Source organism: Labrus bergylta, chromosome 2 (genome assembly GCF_963930695.1).
Source record: "Labrus bergylta chromosome 2, fLabBer1.1, whole genome shotgun sequence".
NCBI classification, from domain to species: domain Eukaryota; kingdom Metazoa; phylum Chordata; class Actinopteri; order Labriformes; family Labridae; genus Labrus; species Labrus bergylta.
Genome location: NC_089196.1, coordinates 13,714,050 through 13,729,120, shown reverse-complemented (window position 1 = coordinate 13,729,120; position 15,071 = coordinate 13,714,050). Strand labels below are relative to the sequence as shown.

General features: G+C 42.0%; 1 protein-coding gene across 5 annotated transcripts in view; it reads left to right on the top strand.

Moving 5' to 3' along the window:
- Nucleotides 1-15,071, top strand: part of rhobtb4 (Rho related BTB domain containing 4) — a 47,261-nt gene that overhangs the window by 18,300 nt on the left and 13,890 nt on the right. For 2 of the 5 annotated variants that reach the window (XM_065965266.1, XM_065965268.1), the window contains exons 3-4: nucleotides 10,792-10,993; nucleotides 11,413-11,516. In XM_065965266.1, coding sequence (XP_065821338.1) covers nucleotides 10,802-10,993; nucleotides 11,413-11,516 — 296 coding nt within the window. In that variant the 5' untranslated portion in view covers nucleotides 10,792-10,801. The other 3 variants (XM_020657219.3, XM_065965276.1, XM_065965249.1) reach the window with 3 other exon arrangements.

The window sequence follows — 15,071 nt, the reverse complement described above, 5'->3', positions numbered from 1 at the left end:
GTCTGTTCACCCTCTCCGGACTTCGCCACAGGACCTCAGGCCACTTTACATTCCCCACATATTCCTAAGTCACTCTCCATCAACACCAGCACAGACTTGACCTCATCATGCATCAGTGTTGTGGTCATTAAGCCCAATGCAAGACTTTCAAACTGTGCCTGATTCTGCGACAATGAGGAATTATTACCGGATGACATTATTGTCAACAAAACGTGTTTTATTTATTCTGCTCGGTTGGGGATGATGGAGACAATGGACACAGATTAGTAGCTAATAAATCAGATCATATCTGATTCTGCTTAAGGACTTTACTATCCTGCAAGTCAGCAAAGGTTTGATATGTCGTCATTAGGTTGTAATGAGGCAACAATAGCTGGCCACACACATTTAGTTTTCTGACAGACAGGAGATAAGACAAACTCCTGATAACCAAGCTAGTAAACAATACCTATCTCTCTCTCGCTCTCTCTCGCTCTCTCGCTCTCTCAGTCTGTTCCTTTTTGCACTCTTTCTCAGGCCTTATCTCATGTTGAACGTTATTTACTTTTAACTCCGACTCTGATAACATGCACATCACCCAATGCCAAATAGGCCGGCTGTTACAAAACAAACTTCGGTTCATGCCAGAGTGCCAGCTCTGGCAGCACATCACCTCAGTCACTTATCCATGTCAAAGTGTGTGTATGCATGTGTGTCAGAAAGAGAGAGAGAGCAAGAGAGCGAAAGAGAGAGAGAGAGAGAGCGTGAGAGAGAGAGAGTGGGAATGTAAAAGACTTTCAGAGTCAGAGGTTAACGTGATGTTAAAGATGTTTTTCTGTGCATTCAAAAGTTTGTTACGTTAGGAATGCTAGTTTCCCACAAACTTATTTCACCTCAGCCTCAATTGCCTCTATCTCATCATTGACCTTTGACCTTTAAATTTTACTTCCCAGAGAAACAAATGTACATTCCTGCCTTACATTTTTTCTTGTCCCTCTGCAAAACAAAAAAGCAAGTGCCAAAATCTCTTGAACTACAAACAACCTAATAAACTCATCCTGTAGATCCATATACAGACATGCAGTATGAAATGATTGTTCATGTGTGATTGTGTCTATGTTTGTGAGTGTTCATGGGCTGGGGGTAGAATTTAATCTTTGATACTGTTATCAGTCCCATGGTGCTGGAGGACTGTTTGGAAGACCCACTGCAGCTCTGACCTACTTGTGTCAATGCACTGGGCTGAGTGTGTATTGCATATGTATGTGTTTATAAGCACTCGGGACGGTGTGTTTGAGGCGATCTCTCTGTGGATGCGGGGAGTGTGAGAAGCTGGGTGTTTTGACAGCTTTAGAACAGTTCCAGTACAGTGCTGGGGCAGGGGGTGTGCTGGCCTGTTGGACACTCGAGGTGAGCATGGGGTAAGGAGGGGAAGAGATGAGGGAAAGACTTTCATTGCAAAACGCTCTATGGCCATTAAATTGATACATGATATCCATTTTTTTTTTTTACAAATGAGAAAAGAATATAATAAAAACATGAAGAGCAAACAGAGGCAGCACATGCAATTCAAGTTGACGCAAACAATATGACCAGTATTCAAGGTTATATGATGTTCTAGAAGCCTATTACTTTTTAATTGTTTATAGAATTAAGGGTTGAAGGTCAGATCATAAAAGTGTTATTCAGAAAAGGCTATCCTCATCTTCTCATAACTAACAAAGCCTGCAACTTATTATAACTTCTGAGTCAATACTTATTGTTAGAGTCATATTGGACTTAATTGGACATAATTTGAACAAAATGTTGTGTAAAAAAGTCGTTCTGTAAAGTTTGGATGGCATTGAATACCACTGCAGACTTAACCGAGTATTTGTCCAAGCAGCAGGACACTCCTTAGTCATGCCGAAGAGTGATCTCAGCTTATTCTCCAAACTTGAATCTCACCAAAGTGTCAAAGCGATGGGAGTAGACTTCCCACACAGTTAATAAAAGAGCGATAAAGCTCGTAAACAAAGCTGCGGAGTTCTTAATCGTACTACTGTAGCTGAAAAGGCCAGACATGCACCTCAGACTGTGCTGCTTGAGAGTTCTCTCACAAGTACAACCTCCTCCTACAAAGGGGCTGCCTCTCCACATTTAAAGCCCCTCTCAGTGCCATTGCTGTTGAAGCCGCGCTTTCTTCAGCCGATCTTTCATGCTGGTTCATTCTCGCCATGCCAGCCGGGTCGGGGGGCAGTGTTTTCTCAGGGCTTCAAGACCACTCGGGACAAAAGATATAAAGGAGACATCTCCAATAGCTGCACAGGGAGAGTCTGTTTGCTTTATTTTGATGTTGAAGAAAGAAAAAAATCATATACTTTAAGGAGTTCCCAGGGATACATGGATGGTGCAAGGAGCACAAGGGTCACGTACATTTCAGTTTTTGATGGCATGATCCTGCTTTATTAAACTTTATGCATGTAGTCTGTCAGTTACTGCTGTTCTGCACAAGGATCTGTCACAGATGGATTCTCTTGGTGCAGTGGCATGCGGTGAAAGCACTTACATAATCTAGCAGACAGTTTATATCTGTTTTTTGTTTCAGAGAGCTTAATAACATATTCAACCACTAGAGGGCTGTCTTCAGTCTTCCTCTGTCCTTAGAGAAAGTTGATTGTTCAGACAACCTATCCCTACATGGCCAAACACTGCAAAAAAGTTTAAATTTGAACTGTTAGACACAAAGACATTTTTTTTTCCTTTGTTCTATTTAATTGTAGGCTTGGTTATAGTAAAATGAAGATGGGCTCAAAACGCCCTGTCTGAAAACATGTCCAGGCAAGGTCTTCAGTTGGATTAAGCCCAAGTAATTTAGGTTTAAACTATAAATAGTTCTGCTGGCTGAATAGTGAGGTATTTTTGCACTCTTGGCGACGTGGCAGCATTTTTCTTCTCTGGTGCAGATTAACATTCCACATATGAATCCCAAAAGAATTAAATCTTTTAAAAATATGAGGGCAAAAGGTTGATTTTTTTTCCCCCACTGCAATCCATGATCAGTCTGTTTTTCTCAGCTCCTGTATTGCCTTTTGTAGCAATACACAAGTGTTGCTATGTGGAAGCTAGTTGCTATGTCTCAACATCCAGAATAACCACAGAAGAAGAAAAAACAACTACCCATTTACTAAGAAACACATCTGTCTATCTTGGTTTAAGATGTTTGGCATCGATCAGGCCTACAGGAGAACATCTATTATCATTATATATATTTTTAATTTGACAGTTTTTTTATCAGTTTTAGGAATTGATTGCCATGCTTTTAAACAAATGTGCACAATCTCTTTTCTCTGAGTAATAGTAGAATTCTGACAGACTTGTACAACCAGCAGCACAGAGGTGGTGGACATGCCTGATCTACCAAATAAAGACAGCGTGCTTTGCGGCATGTTTCGAGTTAACAGGATGGGCAGACCACCGTTTCAGGGCGGGGCTACGAGGAGCTCTGCATGACATGATTGGCTCCTGCGTTCTTGTCTCTCATGTTACCTTAAAGTGCTCCTAATGAAATCCGATATTCCACACTCAAAAGGATTGAACCCTTTTTTTTTTAAATTGGCAGCTGAGTAACATACATTGTGAGGTTAGAAATATGAAATCACCATATTCGGACTTCATTTGAGAAGTTGCAAAACGCATTTAAGATAAATAGCCTAAATATTTGTAGAAAATGCAAACTCAAAGGTTCAAATGAAATTGTCAAGATAATACAAAGTCTAGCGGTTAAATTGAGACGCTCTTTCTAATCATTTTATCTTCTATGATTAATTTCTTAACCCAAAATATGTCACAGCTATGCAGCTGGGATGTTGTTTGGTGGATATAGCGCTCTTCTTAAAACGAGACGGTATGTCCCATTCAGCATCCTCTTTGTTTTTCTGATAGCACTTGAATGCATCACAGGATGTGTTGGGCGCCGTGTGTCGTGACGCGCGGTCGTGGAGGCGTGCCTCTGATGGAATCAGCTGGGGAAACAACAACACAAAAGGGGGTGGCTCAGACTTGCAGAATCTCTATGCCAGTTTTGTGTAGATTTCATGCTAAAAAAAAAAAAGAAGCGTCTTCTAAAATCACAACGACGTTAGGTCAGGTGTGCTGCAGCGAGTCGGTAGACTACTTCTTGAGGACTGTTAAAGCGCTGGATTTAGCGGGCGTTGTGGGGAAGTGAGAAGTAGGATGTGACAGGGCAGAGGTCCTGTGCGACGTCCGCGGTTTTCAGTGCTCTTTAACAAACAACGGGGCCACCGAGAACATCGAATTCGCGCGCCTTTGTCCGGTTGAAGAGACCGGCTGGACCATCAGCATAGTGGCATGTGGGTCAATACCGGAACCGTCGGAAGGTAGGGACCCCTCCTGCAGCAATACTGGGTCACATGCTCTCAATGCACAATGCAGTCCACACACTGCTTGCGAAATCCTTCACTCCAAAGATTATGAACCCACCAGCTGCATTTGTTTCAAACTGTGTGACCATACTGCAGGTACTAATGCTTTTTAAATCTCTACTTATATCTCTACAACGTCCATGTAATGCCATCAAAAGCTCTTATATTCAAAATGTGTCACATCATTTTTTTCAGGGGATGTTACAATGGAAGATTATACTGTTTTTAATCCCACACGTGCAGCATTATGAGAGCATTTGGGTTTAGTGTTGTGTGTAGTGCTGCGGATGGGCTTGGCACATTACGCAATACTTATCAGCGCATCATTTGGGATGTGGGTTGATAGCCACCTGCCTTTTATAACAATGTGAAGAGCATCCTACCACCGCTGTGAGCAGGAAGTGTATTTTGCCTTTCATCTCAGCTGACAAGACAATAGCCCGTTTTGTTGAATCGGTTCCCCCCCCAAAAAATATGAATGAGCCAGGTGGTTATGAATGGCTGCAGGGAGAGGGAGCGCACGAGGTGCCTTTCATTGATGAGTGAGTGGATTGATGCTACATCACAGCATTAAGCGGAAACTCATGCGGATTAAAACTGTGACAAAAAAATAACACGATGCAGAAGTTTAATTTAAAAACGTAGACGCCCTCGCGCACGCACACATGCTTATAAACACACGTGCACACACACACACACACACACACACACACACACACACACACACACACACACACACACACACTAAAAGAGACACGCACTGTAATGCTGATCCTCAGGCTGTGACGTCATTAGAGGGATTTTGTTACGCAGGCAGGTAGCAGAGGGGTTGGAGAAGAAGCCTCTTTGCTCTGCCTAAAATTGAATAAAGAAAGAATCTACATGATACGTTTTTATCTGAACATATTCCATATCAAGTCAAAAGTCAATTATATCTGCAGGACGTAGTTGTGCAAACAGTTTGGCAAATTTTTCTCCATTTTGAGCAATCTTTCTGCCAACTTATATTTCTCCTTTAGATATATCTCTTATAAATCATGTCTCTGTGATTGTGGCTCATTCTGTGGAAACACTAGCTGTTCAGAATGTATTTCACTTTTATTTCTTTTAGCATTATTAAATGTCCTATTGACATCCTGGTAGATATTCTTTTATGGATATGTTTTTTTCATCACCACTACTGCCATGAATAAATGATTGGTGCCGTCTTTATGTATCCAGTTAGATGGATCTGACAGCTTACTGTCCCAGTTAGGCACTGTGCCCACTCTTTGGCTGTGTCAGAAAGTTCAGAGATAACATGCAGTGTATCAGTGACGGACCCACATGGAAGAGTCATCCTGCATTTCAAGGCTCACATGGATGTTCTGACCACTTTATTGGAAGTGTAATAGAACCTGCAACTGTATGTATTATGCATTATTTGTGTCAGTGTGGTTGAGTTGTACACCAACTATCTCGAGCACTGATGGTGGTTTGTTTGAGCCACCGTAATTTGATGATTAAGATCCAGGCTATATGAATGCTGTAATGATCCAGGTTTTTAAATGTATTTAACAGTATAAATCCCCTGGTAAATTCTCAAAGGAGATTTGTGGTCGGGAATATCGTCTTCCAGACGCACTGGAATCAACCTCATTTTGGACAAAGTTGCTCAATGTAACGTTCAAGTTTTTCTTACACAAATTCCAGAGAATAAAAAACATAAAATGCTGCAAGATTAATATTCCCAACTCCAGACTTCTATTACATGACATGGTGTGTCATGCATCAAGTATTTTAGAGAATCAGAACAATACATATACCTTAAAAATCCTATATCTCATCTAAATTGATATATCATAAATACCGCCACACAAACATTAAATTCAGAGTTTGCCAGAATGATTTAAAGGGTCTGTACCATAATTAAGCTGATATTCAAAGGAGATGAGTTTTGAACTTGAAAAGTTAACACAGAATTTTGTACATAATTGTACGTAATTGAGCCCCTTCAAAACCAAGTTGAAGCAATCGAAAGGTAATTTGATGGTCAATTGCAAAGAAAATAAATGGCTGATGTGTTCATTTGTTTATTAAAGACAAAACAACTTTAAAGTTCTGGGCGATACTGAATATAGAAATATTCTGAATTGGAAAAAAATAACAATTAATTATTGTAATGAGATAGAGAGGAACATGTTTACACAACATGAAGAAAGAAAATAGTCAGTGGAAAATACAGACCGTGGTGAGGGAGGAGGAGGTAGATTGGGAGGAATAAAGGAAATGAGGGCATCAAGAGGAGCCTTCCTGTGTTTACAGAGCATTACTGCAGCAGAGAGGAAGAAGCTTCCAGAGCTGGCAGATATGCTGCTCCTGAAAACCCTCTCATTCATTAGGATTGATAGGCACGTATCACCGCCTGCCACTGGCCATGCAGTAACACCAGCACCATCTGCAGTGGGTGAGGCAAGTACATGCCGACATGTAGTGTGTGTATGAGTCGGAGGTCTACTGTCAGCCATCCAGGGAGCCAAGCAGAGGCTACAGACCGGGTTATGTAACAAGTCTGTGCCAGCTGCTCCTGTGGCAGTCACTGTCTAAAACACCCACATGACACACACTCACACACTTACAACATACACACCTGAGAAACTTTCTGTTATGAGAGTAGAAATTAGATAAAAATAGATTAAAAAAAAACAAAAAAACACGGTTGCATAAATGATTTCACATAATTTCCAACAATTACACATGGACACTTTGTAGTGAAGCCCGCGTCAGTGTTAACCCCTCAGCTCTGGCTGCGTGTCGGCCCGTGTATAAAGTGGCGGGTCATTGGGGTCATAATTTTGCGGGGCTGGATGGAGGGAGAGGGAAGGAGAGGCGGGCAGTTGCCATGGCATTTGGGGAGAACTTCAGCTTAATCAAACAGGATGGGGGGAAAAAAAATTAGGCGGATGGGGGCTATGGAGAGTTTTTTGGGGTGAGCGGCTGCTGCCAGTGGATCACTGAAGGTGTTGCATAACAGAGCGAGGGAGACAGAGGGAGAGGGGGGAGGAAAGAAAAGGGTGTGGGAGGACTGTCTGCTTAGTGCCTCTATTTGACTGCTATCCAGAGAAGTGTGAGGTCACAGATAGATTCATGAAAGGGGTGGAGGGGACATGATTGTGGATGGGGGGGGGGGGGGGGGGGGGTAGAAGCAGGGTGGTGGATAGAGGTTACCCAAAGACAATGAACAAGGTGAATGATGGAATAGCTGTACAGCTGAAGCATTACATTTGGAGGAATAATCCAGGATGGGTGAGAGTAAGGGGTCAGAAGGTATGGTTGAGTGGGCACAGCTGGTGAACAAACCAGACAGGCAGAGGGATGAATGAAAGGATTTAGAAAGGAAGCAGCTGATGTGTGTGTGAAAACAAAAAAAAAAAAAAAAAGAGGCAAATATTGCCAGGAAGTCTACATGGAGACAGAACAGTAATCCATCTCCTTATGAGACCCTCTCTGGCTTTAAAGCAAAGCCATACTGAGACGCACGCTGTTCAAATTATCCATGAGCCTCTTTGTCTGTCTGGTCCTTCTGCATACACACACACACACACACACACACACACACACACACACACACACACACACACACACACACACACACACACACACACACACACACACACACACAATCCGCCACATTCCAGAGTAAAGCAGAAGGTCGGTGTTTGTGTGCGTCAAGTGGCCGTTTGGATATCTATCACAGTGTTTCTGTCACGGAATACTTGTGTATGCCCATCAATGTGTCACTTTAAAAGTCAGAATTACACGCACACCTGCACAAAAACTGGGTCAGAAACTCACTCTATTTTCCACACACAAACAGTATTTAGTGCTTACATCCCATTTCTTTGCTTGCAGCCCTTTTTTTCCACTGCCTTGTTTGGAAAGATGACACTGGCCTGCAGGTGACGCCTAGATGTTTGTGTACAGTTCATTATAGGTTGTTGGTTAAAAATGAAACCAGAGCCTTACAGCTTCTCATCTGAGCTCCTCCTCTGCTCTCACATACTGTATTCAAGCTTCTGCGGATTCTTCAGTCATGCAGCTAAGAGTCATTTCGTTTAGAAACCTGACAGCAGGTGCACATCCTCTGCATCCATGTCAGAGCACGTATTTCTGTAATTCATGTGTTGACTGGTGCATAAACAGATTCCCGCTATGAGACCCAGATACAGGTTGAGATCTGGACGCTGGGTCCTCTTGATCCCCCTGAGAAACTATCCACACCATCACCAACAACTGCGCCTCATGGTTACATCACTACTTCCATCATTCCCTGCCTCACAGACCGGCCCTAAGCTCATTACCACATGCACACACGCTGACATACATGCACTGATTTACTGACTCCTGTAGGTCAGTTGTTGAAGCTCTTAAAACTGCACTCTCCTCTGTCTGTATTTTTTCCCTTAGGGAGCTTCACATTTGACAGTGGAGAATAAGCATCAGCAGGAAAGGCATTGTCGGTTTTTTGCCCTTCTGACCCATATGGCATTTCTGACTGATTCTAATGCTGATCTGACAGTCCATCTCTTTTCTCTGTAAGACTCCAATAATCCTCTTCCTGCTTTGTCTGTGCTGCAATCCTCTTTGCTTATTTACTCTTGCATTAAACATTGGGAATCAACAATCCTATGCACCCTCCCATCTCGTTTTTTTCTCCCCCTGTCAATAATTACTTGCTTAGTTTTTCTCTCATTTGTCATTTGCCACGTATTCTGGCTTTGACCAAGAATGACGTGCACACATGTCACACTTGGCACCTCATTCCTCTGTCCCTAATTCAGCTCTAAGAGGACTTCCGCTCTGGAGGCTGCCCTCACCATTAGACAAATAGCTGTTAGATAAGTGCGAGGCAGTGGTAACTTTTTATTGCTTCTTTTATCTCCTCTCCTCTACCTGTAGTACGTGTCTCTGAAGGTGTCGCAGGCAGACAGGTGGCGAGAGAGAAAGAGTATTTATAACTCTGAAAAGCACAGTTTTCATCTGCTCCATATGGACCGTTCAAGAAGAAGCTTCTTTGACAGACACTTTTCTGCAGGTTCAGATAGACAAAGGTATGATCCGTGGCTGCCGTGGTTATTTTTGACAGGGAAGAGGAAATAAATATCTGTTGTTTTTTTTGGGGGGAAGGAATATGTTTTACTTTGCAGCTGTAGCATCATGATCAGGCTGGAGCTATGTGAAGACATTAAGGAGGAGGTCATGGCTGAAAATCAGTGTGCACAAATGGCTCAAGTCTCTGATGAATTGGTGCCATTTTTAGCTGCTGGGGTCTGATGGTGCCGGACTGAAGTGTTGCACTGGCATCCACGTCAATGGAATAACAAGCGAGGCCCTTTATGAATGTTTCAGATGCTCTATTTGTGGGGCCTTTGGATGGGTCTTTGAACTCCTTGCTGGGACGGATGGACTGATTAGCTGACTTCTGGTGTGTGTGTGTGTGTGTGTGTGTGTGTGGGGGGGGGGGGGGGGGGGTCATAGGTGGTGGTGTGTGTTATGTTATTGAGCTGATATTTTCAAAAAAGTTTTCTTTTTTTCTTTTGGAAAATTGGTAATAACAAGTGTTTTGACATGTCAGAAATGTTTATAAGCAGTTTATGGAAAGGGGATCTGTATAAGTTTTTAACGGTTATGTTTGCTTTTAGAAGAGTAAGTCTATTGAACCGTGTACCTTTCCACCATCATCTTGTGCTGACGAGTAGTCATACATGCACACACTTTGTTTTCGTTTTTTTGCCCTCTGTGGAAGCCTACGGTAAATATATTTGACCCAAAAAGATGATGCACACCTCCTCCCAGGCTCCTGATTTACCTGATAAGTTAATTACAAAAGCCTTTAAGGGATTTGACTCTTTTGGTACTGACATTTGACCCTCTTTTTGGCTACAAAGATGCTTCATCACTTTCTTTTCTGTGAAGTGAAGATATACTCAGTGCATCAAAAGGGAAGACAGACAACGAGAGAAAGGGTTGTCTTTCTCTTTTTGTGTGTCTGTCTGTCTGTCTGTCTGTCTCTCTCTCTCTCTCTCTCTCTCTATCTTCGCTGGTACAGAAATAGCTCTGCGGTCCCTCTATCCTCAGCCTGCAAACCATGTGTTCAGTTTGGGAGTTTGGCAGAAGCCTCAGTTCACTGGTCAGCACAGCTACAGGGGCTCAAAGCCTTAACAAAGCTTCCCTATCCTGTACTGGGCAATATTTAGAAGCTACTGTTCCCAATGCTACCTGCCCTCCTTGTAAAAATGCATTGTCATTCCTCGTGGGAGTCATAATCAAGGGGATTTTGATTTATTCTTAATATTGAATGAACTTATCTCTGCCTCTCTCTCCATCTCTCCTGTTTCCTATCCTTTAGGGCCCTCTCCATGGATATAGACACAGACTATGAGCGGCCCAATGTGGAAACCATCAAATGTGTGGTGGTTGGGGATAATGCAGTAGGCAAGACCCGGCTAATCTGTGCCCGGGCCTGCAATGCCACCCTCACACAGTATCAGCTGCTTGCCACCCACGTGCCAACCGTCTGGGCCATCGACCAGTACCGAGTATGCCAGGAGGTAGGCAAACACATACACAAATACACCAATGGTGCTTTCACACTTGCACAAAACTCCTGAAACCTTCCTGTAATGTTTGAGATGAACTGCATGTGTAAATGCTTTTTCACCATGACTTCACCAGATTTTTTTCCTGCTAGCCCCATCCTTGTACATTTTTCCTATGAAGTCAGGGTGGCCGATTTTAGAAGGCAGCAGACATATACGGGAAAATTCATTTCGAGACAGTGGGAGTGGTAGTGACGTTTTTATCCTAGACTGGATGTGCGCAATGAAACTGATTCATTATGTTTTCTGTTTCCCAGTATGTTCTTCTGTACTCTTTTGTTGGTATTATGGATGTGTGAATTTGACAAACTACAAGTACTGTAGCAATGATAAAAAACATTGTATTACAGTGATATGTGTTTGTATTTCAGGTGTTAGAGAGATCTCGTGATGTCGTGGATGAGGTCAGTGTGTCCCTCAGGCTATGGGACACATTTGGGGATCATCACAAAGACAGAAGATTTGCCTATGGCAGGTGAGCAAAAAAAACCACACACACAGGCAAACACACCTACACTGTTTCAGCCACAGTCTACTTATTGACCCTATAACACAACTGCTGGCTGACCACAAGGCTAACTACTTTGCAGCATGTTCCATCATGCAAATGGGTACAGCATGCAAACTTACTGTGAGAGTAATGTGTCACACCCACATTCCAATGTAACATATAGCCAACGAAAAGTCGTTTTCTGTGTAATCCTGCTGCCACAGTTTTTCTAGCTGAACTCTGCCCTCAAGCTGTTTCATCTGCACTCCAGCAGACATGACTGGATCATCGCTCTATCCTCTATCCTCTTACTCCACATTCCTCTTTCAAAGCTGCTTTACTGGAAGGAAATGCAAACATTTTCATTGCTAGAGTAAAATACTAAAAAATCCATTCAACTCAAATAACAGTGGCCATGATTTTAACATTGAAAAATACATTTCATGTACCGTTAGCTGATTCCTGTATATGGATCACCAATCTTTAATCAACATATTTTTGAAAAACATGTATTATTTTTTATTATTTTGTGTCATTATTCGTCTGTGTTCTCTGCGTAATTCCAACTTTAGTCTTAGTTAGCTCCAGAACGAAGTCAAATATGTATCATTTTCTTTTGTATGTATGCTTTTCATTTAATTTATCTATGTTGTGACTTTATCACTTTTAATTTGATGCTGACTAAAACCTCACAAACCTCCACACACAAGGACACAAGTAATAATAACAAGTGTGAACTTTTGGTAACCCCCTACCCTCAGTTTGTGCATTTCTAGGTTGCGTGTGGTTTCGTTTATACGATGCTCATTTCCTGCCCTCTGTCGTCTTCTTCTTTGTCTCTCAATGTCTTTACATGTGCACAGTGATCTGAATCTGTTTGTTTATGTGTGTGTGTCTGTGTGCATGTCTGTCCACATGCTCTGTATGCTTTGTCAGCCTGCAGTCAGCTGATAAAGACACAGCGCCAGCTCAGCTGTTTTCTGCCTGCTTGCCCGCCTGGCGTCTGCGGCTCCAGGCAACACACTCCTCTTCCTCCTGTTCCTTCCAGCTCAATTTGTTCCTCTGGCATAAACCTATCCACTGGACTCTTCTCTATTTCACCTCAACTTACACCTCCTCTCTCACGATCTCCCTCATTGACCTATTACTCAACTCCTACCATCTCTGCCCTTGGCACTTTCCTTCTCGTTTACCCTCTCATCACCTTCCTCAATTCTGTTGTTGATGTCAAAACTCATCAAAAAAAAAAAACATCACATTGTCAGATAATACCCAGACTGTCAAATGGGTCATTCAGGAGTGGAAAATTCTGAATGGAAAACAATCATAACCTGAAAATAGGCCAAGCCAAACTTAAAGCTTTGTTTTTCTTCAGATCGTCCATTTAGAAATAAGCGGAAGAAAACAATAATCATATTATATTGCACTTGAAGCATTGTTCTTGAATGTAGTTAAAGTCAGCCTTAATGGCTGTTGTGTCAGATTTACTGGCAGATAAGTGGTGTCATGCCAGGATTTGTGATAATAATGTCATTAATAAGTCTGCATAAGATCCATCTTTATTGCAACAGAAAATCTGATTATTGAGGACTTCTCGGCTGTGTTTGTGCATGTGTGTGTTGAGTGTTAGTTTCCTGTGTTGATATGTGTGTCTCCTCTCTTATATAATCTGGCAACAGATGACCTTTGTAGTTTAAATCCAATACACACACGCACACGCACACGCACACGCACACGCACGCACACACACACTGACACAGAGACAGATCACAAGACAACCAGTCACTGGTTGAACTATCTCTTATAAATCATTGCTGGTGGTTAATTATTAATGATAAGACAGTGATTTATTTTGCCTTATTATTTGATGGAGATTACTGTTCATGTAGAACTTTACCTCAAACCAACATTACCATTAATGAACCCAACATTAAGTTCTGATGGGCTGACCTGCAGGTTTATAAGTGAAATGGTTCTGCAGTGCAAAGCAGCACTAATGGATTGTTCAAGTACTCAGTTTTGCCGTTACCCTTCACTCGTAAACATTTCATGAGATTGTACAAGTTCAAAAGCATCATGGGGCTTTGTTTGCTGCCTTTGTAATTTTGTGTCATGTAAAGTACATCACCTGACTTTCTACAATGTCTTGCTAACATTAATGTTTACTCTACCAGACTTCAGGAGTTGACCTTGGTTGTAGGAAGAAACAAACTATCCTTTAACTACGAGTAGAAAGGCACGTACACATAACATGACCTTAAACAGGCTAAGCCATGGTAATGATCCCTTGACAAAGTGCTAATGGGAGTTCCTATCCTGTGTGTGTGTGAGCTGTGATGTAATGCTCTGGCTCTGTATATCATAGAAGTAGAAGCTTTACAGAGATTACTTTAGTGAAAGTAAAGTTGGACTTTGGAATCTGTGTCTACACTGCAAAAAATGTCCTTTGTTGAAAACCATTTGACTTAGTGCTGTGTGTGTCTTCACAAGTCATTCTGCTTGTCATTCAGTTGCTTGTTTTGATGCAGATCAAGTTGTTTTGATAAAAATGTCTCCAAGGAAACTTCATGTTTTAAGGTTTTTCCAACAGTGGAAATGAAATTTCTGGTTGGTAGGTTGTTTCACACAGATTTTCTTTTTATTTGCAAAATACAAGTACAGACTTTAAGGTTAAATACAAGATAAAAAAAGTAGAAAATATAGTGATTTTCAGTGCAGCCTTTGTTGGCTCAGTAAATAGGCCATGTACAGTATAGCACAAATGTTTAAGTGGTGTGTACGTCTGCTCTCAAGTTCAGGATGTGGTTTAACAGCTCACATCTTCTGCTGACTTCTGTTTGCCCTCTACAAATGTGAGAAACAAGAATATTAACAATTAATATTTATGTGTTGATGTTGTTGTTTTAATAAAAGATCAGTCATTCACCATCAGGATTGTATATTCTTGCTAGTCAGCATTGTACTGATGCTTAATGACCTGTTTCACTGACACACAGCTCCATTTATTATAACCTAGAAACACACAGAAACATCATCAACAGAGTGCTGCTATCTGCTTGCTCAAAACATATTGGTTGAGGAATTGAATTTGTTTGTGTGTGTGTATGTTTAGAAGTGTGTGTGTGTGTGTGTGTGTGTGTGTGTGTGTATCACAATCTATTCTTAGCCCTCTCTTTGTGGTCCATGCAGCCTTGGAGGGCTTAGGGAGCTTTACGTAAGAGAGCGAGAGAGATGGGCTACACAGATCACCAGCCCAGAGGCCTAGTCTCACACACATTCACAGACACACACACACACATTTGTGATCCCAGCTTTCTCAATGGCAGCGTCCGAGCTCCCACAATGCCTTGCAGCAGCTGAACAAGCTTTTTCCATACACATATCACACATGTTTTAACATAATCTGACAAGATGTTCAGTGACTCAGTCCTGACCCCTTTTTTTCTTTTCGTTTCTCTGTCCCCTTCACTCCATCAAGCGCTGCACGTCGTCTCTCTGCTGACGTCTGCTAGCTCATGACACAACTAATCACCTCTCCTC